The 7,900-nt window shown below is 40.0% G+C and overlaps 1 protein-coding gene across 4 annotated transcripts; it reads left to right on the forward strand.

Annotated features, from left to right (window-relative positions):
- The first annotated feature begins 1,246 nt into the window (after nt 1–1,246).
- LOC100191589 (uncharacterized) lies at nt 1,247–6,507 on the forward strand. Of its 4 annotated transcripts, none has more exons than XM_008673802.4 (9): nt 1,247–1,835; nt 1,952–2,249; nt 2,418–2,495; nt 2,780–2,845; nt 3,382–3,447; nt 4,285–4,350; nt 4,429–4,488; nt 4,827–4,892; nt 5,867–6,507. In XM_008673802.4, the coding sequence occupies exons 1-9, from the start codon at nt 1,525–1,527 to the stop codon at nt 6,059–6,061; spliced, it is 1,206 nt and encodes a 401-aa protein (XP_008672024.1). In that variant the 5' UTR covers nt 1,247–1,524; the 3' UTR covers nt 6,062–6,507. The 4 variants fall into 4 exon arrangements, with proteins under 4 accessions (XP_008672024.1, XP_008672025.1, XP_008672026.1 ...); XM_008673803.3 differs by having other exon boundaries at nt 1,248–1,835; nt 3,406–3,447; XM_008673804.3 differs by lacking the exon at nt 4,429–4,488 and having other exon boundaries at nt 1,248–1,835; nt 3,406–3,447.
- The last annotated feature ends 1,393 nt before the right edge of the window (nt 6,508–7,900 follow it).

Genomic DNA, 7,900 nt, shown 5'->3' on the forward strand with positions numbered 1-7,900 from the left:
TGGTAGTTTCAATAGAAACTAATGCTCCCATGCATGCATTAGTCCTAAATTATCTGGAATATGGTAACGGTGAGATTTTCTGGTAAAATACGAGCTAGGAGAAAGAGGTGTGGATATATAAAAAAATAAATCCAAAGCGGTCGGACAGCAAGGATGGGAGCAAATCAATCCATAAATCAGCTTTAATTTCGATCATATCCAAAGTGGCTTTCACCTAAAGTACAATCGACCACTACACCCAATAAAGAGGCGCCAAATGCATGTGGTTGATTGCATCTCCATCTATCTATACTATACTATACGTCTGTGTGTTCTTCTCTCTAGCTCGTCGATGATCCATCGATTGTCCAGTATCGATCAATTGCCTTTATTCTAACTTCACACGAAAGTAAAAATCATTGCGCACTTGAGCAAACTAACTTCTACTACTTGACAAAGCCATATCTAAAAAAGGACTCACTAAAATTTAGGTCTCCGAATTTAACTTTCCATTTACACATATGTTTTATATTAAATTTATAGTTTTATTTCCTTGCAATTTCAGTAAACACAATCTATAAACTTGTAAGACATACGTTCAACAAAATTTAATTATGTTGACAACTAACAATTTACAATTATTTCTATAGTCGGAGGAAAACAAACATTTGATATGTTATGAAATAAATATAAATAATAGATTAAAAATAATAATTTACTTATACTAGTTGTTGGTACAAGCTAGGATGTTATCTGGAATCGTATTAATTAAGGCCGGCACCCTAGAAATATAGATGCTTATGTGAAACAGATTAAGTCTATCATGAGTATGTATCAGTAAGACCACACTGGTAATAATCAACATTAAACATAATAGATTAAGCCTATCGTCGCAATATATCCATAAATCTAATTAAAGAACATCTGGAGATGCAAGCTAAGGTTGTCTTCATTGGTAATGGTACTGGTAGCAATCAACTGTACCTAACTTATTGCAGCTGAAAAGGTTAGCATGCATATAAGGGGTTCGAATTAAGAAATACCACCCTCTCCACAAACCAGTCCTTTTAGCCCCCAAAATGTGTGTCACACAAGGTGCCTTTCCGCCACCACTTTACAATTTGATAAAGCAAAAGGAGAGAAAAATCAAAGACTATGGGGGAAAAAAAGAAACATCCATGCAGTAGCCTGCTAGTGAAATAAAGCAAGGGCTCGAAAGTTTATTCAGAAATGAATAAAGGAGTGAAGCGAAAGGAACCTGCAGGCCAGGGAATACAAAACAAAACAAAAGCTCAGATTCCTCTCCTCTCCAAACAGGTCCTATCCCTTTTGCTTCTCCCTTGCTGTTGTTTTCTCCCTCTAGAGACTAGAGACCCCATCTCTAGAAAGAGAAAGCAGGACAAGCAAAGCTACCGGCCAGACAGCAGCTAGCTATAGCTCTAAAGATTGCCCTGACCTGATCAGATGATATGAGCTTTTTGCAAGATGGTGGCTATAGCAGCTAGAGTAGTATTTCTGTTGTGATGTGCTCAAGCCAAGCATGATATGGGTGGAGAATTCAGGAGCTCTTTGATGCAGCAGATGGTGTGGAGTAGTAGTGGCGGCGGTACAGACAGCAAGAATATGATGAGTAGTAGTTTGATGCCTTGTGCCGAGGAGCAAGAAGAAGAGGGCTCCAACAAGATGCCCCCTTTATCTTCTCCTTCCATGCTCCTCCTCCCGCAGCACCACCTCCAAATCTTCTCGGGCCTGCCTCTGCCTCTGCCTCCTGAGGTGCTGAACGACAGCTCTGCTACTTCTGATCTGCATGATGGCCGGGAAAGCAGCATGCCGGAGTCATGGAGCCAGCTGCTTCTGTAAATACTGCATCCCTTTCTTGTTATCTTTCCCTAGCTACCGCGCTCTGAGTTCTCTTCAATTTGGTTCTTCCATGTATGAATTCATGTCTGCAATTAACCACAAAATTGAACAGTGGGGGATTAGTCGGAGATCACGAGAGATACAACGCTGCCACAGCTTTACTGTCAAAAGGATTAGAGGAGCGACCTGCAGCTTACAATTGCTATGACCCTGGACATGGTGGTGGTGAGGAGATCCAGACATCGGGGACCAACATTAGGTCTCATCAGGTGAGCCAGGCGCTCTTAGCGTCGTCCTCTCCTAGGTCCTGCATCACCACAAGCCTCGGCAGCAACATGCTGGACTTCTCAAACACCACCGTGCCGCCGGCACCGGATCTGAAGAATCATCACTCCGATAACTCTTCTGAGGTGAGCAATAATAAAAAAAACCTCGCTCTCCAATTTGCTGCATATATATACACATGTTCTTCCTTTTTTGGAACTCGACCAAGTTACAAAATTTTCATAATTTTTGGATCTTGCATTATGCTCTTGCAGCTGGGTTCATGATCTTGCATTAAATTTTTTTTGGTTCAGGGTAACAGCGCTGGAAGTGGTTCGGCTCCAAAGAAGGCTAGGGTTCAGACCTCTTCTTCAGCACAGTCTACCCTAAAGGTTTCTCCATCTCTCTGGAGTCTGGAGTGTATATACATGCCCACCATTTGTTCATGCAATCTTGGAAGAAACACGGTTCTGATCACACCACTGGGGACATATAGATAGATAGCCTATAGCCATATATATGCGCGCATCCACAATATATATATAAGGCATGCCTTTACATGCTTAACATTTCTCGAAGCTAGTTTCGGATGGGTGTGTTGATCAAAACAGATATATCACTGCATATACAGGTAATGGGAATTAATTATATAAATCTGAATTGTTTGTTTCATCAGGTAAGAAAGGAGAGGCTTGGGGATAGAATCACTGCACTTCACCAGATAGTGTCCCCATTTGGCAAGGTATATATACACGGCTAGCTCTGCTTACCTAGCTAACTATATACTACATCAATTGTAAAGATTAAAGAATATATATCACTATATGCATGTTGATAGATTAAAAAAGGACCATACCACTAGATCGAATTAAGAGCTCGGTTATTTACCTCGTCATATCAAACTAAAGGATATATATCACTGCATGCATATATTTTCTTCTCTAGCAGATGTCAGCATGCATGATCCTATTGTCACTGCTGTCTGTCACTCATAGATGCATACAAATGTGGATGCTTTTGCCCATGCATTCTGCTGCTACGACGCCATGCATTCATTCGTTTCTTCTCCTTCTAGCTGCTCCGCCCCCTTTAATTCTCCCGTTTCTTTTCAGCCCATGCATACAAATGTGGATGCTTTTGCCCATGCATTCTGCATGCAGTTTCTTTCGCTTTAGGGTTTAGGAGGTGCGCGGAGTGACAATCACTGAAAACAAGCAAGTCCCTGACATGCATATATGCATATTACTTGTTGTTGTTGTTGTTTTTTTTTTTTTGCAGACTGACACTGCCTCCGTCCTACAGGAGACTATTGGCTACATTAGATTCCTCCTGAGTCAAATCGAGGTCCTTCTCAAAAATCCGATCTATTAATATATACTGTATTTCTTTTCCTCGCGATATCTATCTTTCTCTTGTAAATCCAGACACACATGTGGGCACATTCATCAGTTCTTAGTTAAAATGTCGTCAGTTATTAGATGTTTTCACTTGTTTCAGTGCTGGAAAGCCCTTCGAATTTCTGCAGTACGTAGCTAGCACTTGTCGACATCAGTGATATATATGAGTGAGATGGATCGATGTGACGTGAGAGTAGGTGAAAGAAAAGGAGGACGTACGCACGCGTGGCCGTGGGACAGGGTGTAAGAGCACGCCGTTAAAGCGCGTGCGTGCATGCATATGGCTCGTTGGCATGTCTAGTTCTGTTGCAATGTCGTGTGTTTCAGTTCATTCAGGCTGCGTTCGTTTGTTTATGATTGGGGCCAGGAATGATTACAGATGATCAAAACCTATACAAATTAGATAAGCATTCCTGGTTGGATTGGTTCTAGGTCATGATTCCGGAACAAACAAACACACCGTGAGGCGGACCCAAATAGGCCCTAGCTAGCTAGCTCCATTTAGTAAATTAATTGGTTCGATCTTCTGCTGTTTTCTTGGGTATATATAAGTAAAGGCTTTGTATAAGTAAATTTAATTTGCTAGCTGTTGTTGATTATTGCTGCCTGCATGCCTAGTCCCACCATAAATATTCCATCTCGATCGATCTCTTCTCTTGTGTCGATCTCATGCTATATATAATGGCATGTAATAAGTGCTTATCATTACCCGGCCGGTTGTTATATTTTATGTACATGATGCCAAGTAATCTAACACATGTATACATTTTACGGATGCATGCAGGCTCTCAGCTTCCCTTACTTGGGCCATGACAACGGGGACTCCATGCAACAACATAATACTAATAACGTAAGTTAAGTGTGAACGATAAGAGTCTTTCGTGTACGTATTATATATATACACTACTGTACTGCAATTGTATTACAGGTACGGTACGTGTGCGTGCGAATAAAGGTGCATGCGCAGGCACGTCACGTGCGAATAAAGGTGCCCTAAAAAATTAGAATTTTGACACACGCACACTTTATTTGGTCGACTTTAGCAAAGACGGGCAATTGTAGATCCCGGTGTGAGCATATCATATGTACGATGATATTGATCATTAATTATAGATGGACTTGTCACTGATGGCACGCATGCATATGCATGTGACTGAATGATAGTACGTCCACCGGCCAGACCGTTTCAGCAGGCCACCTTTTTTGCACGCCTGCCTGCCTGTACGTGCAACTGCAAGCTAGCTGACAGAGATTTATTGATCTCTGCATGCATGGAATTATTAAATGTAACGGTAATTAACTTTTTATATTCTGTTCTGCGTGCAGTTGCTGCTAAACCATAGCACTAGCGATGCCATGGTACAAGTTCAAGGTCCTCCGATGACCAATCAGGTAGATGCTCATCCATTCGATTATCACATATATAAAAATATTTGATGTTTTGGGTTACATATATAAGGTGCAGTCCATATTTCTACATTCCCAGTTACGCAGGTTATTTTTAAATGTTGAGTTTGGATTCATATACACTTGGAAATGATGCCACCCTGTCGTCTATACAAATAGCTTTTGTAAAAAAAAAAGGCGATACCTTTACTATGTATAAGTTTGACAAAATATAGTCAAGGGTATTAGCCAAAATAGAATTAAACGGCACATTTTGCTGCCTTATATATACATATACAAGAGAAATCATTTAATATGACTAGTAATATATACAAAACCCTAGCTAAAGGGGTGTTTGTTTGAGATTATAATCTACCTAGATTATATAATTCAACGACTTTTGAACTATAACAATTAGTTTAAAGTTGTTGGATTATATAATCTAGACATATTATAATCCCAAACAAACACTCTCTAAGTCGTCCCTAGTCTCATTATTTAAGCTAGCACTTTTCTATATACAAAACATGTAAATTTGATTCAAAATAATAGTGAAAAATGATAGGACGATGGGTAAAGTAATATGTATGGTTTGAGAGTTGTTCCTATAATTTTAAAAAAATATTTTGCTGTTTTTTTTGAATTTTTTTCGATTCTTAATTTGCCGAGTGCTTTTCAATACTCGGCAAAGTCTTTGACGAGTGTCCGAAAAAAGTACTCAGCAAAGAACCCTTTGCCGATAAAATATTTGCCGAGTGTAAAATAGCCTTTACCAAGTGTCTTAGACACTCGGCAAAGAACGCGATTCCGGTAGTGCTAACAATTAGTTTAAAGTTATTGAATTATATAATCTAGATAGATTATAATCTCAAACAAACCCTCTCTAAGTCGTCCCTAGTCTCATTATTTAAGCTACTTCTTGTTTAGGCCTAATGAACAATATATATAAAAGTGATCCGTTATGTTTTGCATGTGCACAGGAGGGGGAGGTCTATGGCAATGGCATTGAGGAGGGCAGCAGGAAGGATTTGAGGAGCAGGGGGCTGTGCCTGGTGCCAGTGTCGTGCACGTCGCACCTCGCCGACGACAACGGCCCCTCAGACTTCTGGGCGGTGTCCGCGGCGCCGTCCCCGCCTCCTCCGCCTCCGCCATTCGCCGGCATCATCTGGCGATAGAGTCGTGTCCAGACCGGCGTCGATCCACCCATCAGTCGCATGCATTATTCATGCATGCATGACGTAAATATATACATATAGTATCATGCATCACTATACCATTGGTTTTTTTTTAAAAAAAAATGTTTGGTTGCTTGCCAGGGTTGCTAGCTAGCTATAGCTTTGTTTGACCGATGAGCTGAGGTATCCATCGAGCATGGAGCTACCTGCAGCCTATACCAGGCTGCTGTATACTGTACGTATGTAGTACACCGTAGTATATGTACTGTACGTTGAGATGCAGGAGTGCATGCACATATCATCAGGAGCCGTCATTCTGTCGGACGAGCTGCCTGCAGTGTATAGGCAGCTAGGCTGATTGCTCTTGATGGTATGACGATGCGTCGTGTATGTAACACTGCTACTATATATATACCATTTTTATATGCAATTGTTTGCTGGTCACATATGAGCTGCAACTGATTCCAGAATTGGATAATTGCCGTCAGATTAAAAACATAAATGAAGAGGTACATGCGTCACTTTAAAAAATAGGAACTGAAAAACCACTTTCATAGTTGCATTACATGATGGTTGAGTTTTAGCGACCCTTATTAGATATTAACTATTGGTTGCTAAAAGTTATGGACTGGTGATTGGTCGCTAAAACTATATAAATTTAACGACATACGGTTAGTCGCTATAGAAACGGATCGGATGGACATCATCCGACTGTTGATTGTTAAAATATTTGGGTCGTTTAGGGTTGGCCTAGTTGCTTTATTGTAGCACCCCCTTGGCCACCGACGCGCCCAGATGCCGTGGCGTGAGGCCTGCTGCTCGGTTACCAGAGATATGGGCGAAGAACAATCTCAAACATAGATAAGTGGTGTCTAGTCTTAATTCATTTCATATCTTTGAATGCTTCAACTCTAGCTAGTACTTATACCCTATGCTTGTGGCCAAACAGTTCTGTTATAAGCTAGCTGGCTTAACAACCCTATGCTTGTGGTAGCACTGTTTTCCCGGGTGGTCGCTCCATGTTCCAATTAACATAATGATCTTATCATGAACGATAAATAACAACAGATAACAAAAGTATAATCATGAGTAATGTATCTTCATACCCAAAACCACATAAAGCACTAGCAAGTACTACCCAAAATGTTCAGTGGTAACAAGGTATAAAGATAATCAAACTAGGGTAACCTATTGGGTCCCATCAAAATTAACCTATGCAGATCATTATGATTAATCAGAACATGGCTGGGTAAAAAGAAGTGATCAAGGGCACAACTTGCCTTCAATGAGCTCCTGCTCAGCTACTTCTACTTGTTGAACCTCAGTTTCCACAGTGGCTTGCTCGTCTACTCGCATCAACACAATACATACATAGTATAGCATAAATTAACATCACATCAAACATGTAAATAAAATATACAGTAAAAATCTACACATTAAAATAAGAACCTAGGAACAGGAATCATTAATTTTGGGATTATAGATTTCAAGTTATGAATTTCCTAAGGTTTAATGTGATTGAAGTAGGATTAAATGAGAAATTAATTTTCTCACTGTTTTCATGTCAAAAGAGAGACACTAAATGATAGCCAATAATATTACAAAATTTTAGAAATTGAAATGGGTCAATTTGGAGCTAAAATGAATTTTCTATGGATTTATCAAGTTCTAGTATTTATTTTCATATTAAAAATCCATTTATAATTTATTTTCTCTGATTTTAATACTGTTATGGACTGGGCCTCATTTTCCAGAGAGATCAGGGGTTGCAGTGTAAAATTCCTAAGACCCAGTCAACAGTCGCCGAGGATGGCGGGTTGCTTTTCAATAAACAGAGGG

The sequence above is a fragment of the Zea mays genome, chromosome 3 (genome assembly GCF_902167145.1).
Source record: "Zea mays cultivar B73 chromosome 3, Zm-B73-REFERENCE-NAM-5.0, whole genome shotgun sequence".
In the NCBI taxonomy this organism is placed as follows: domain Eukaryota; kingdom Viridiplantae; phylum Streptophyta; class Magnoliopsida; order Poales; family Poaceae; genus Zea; species Zea mays.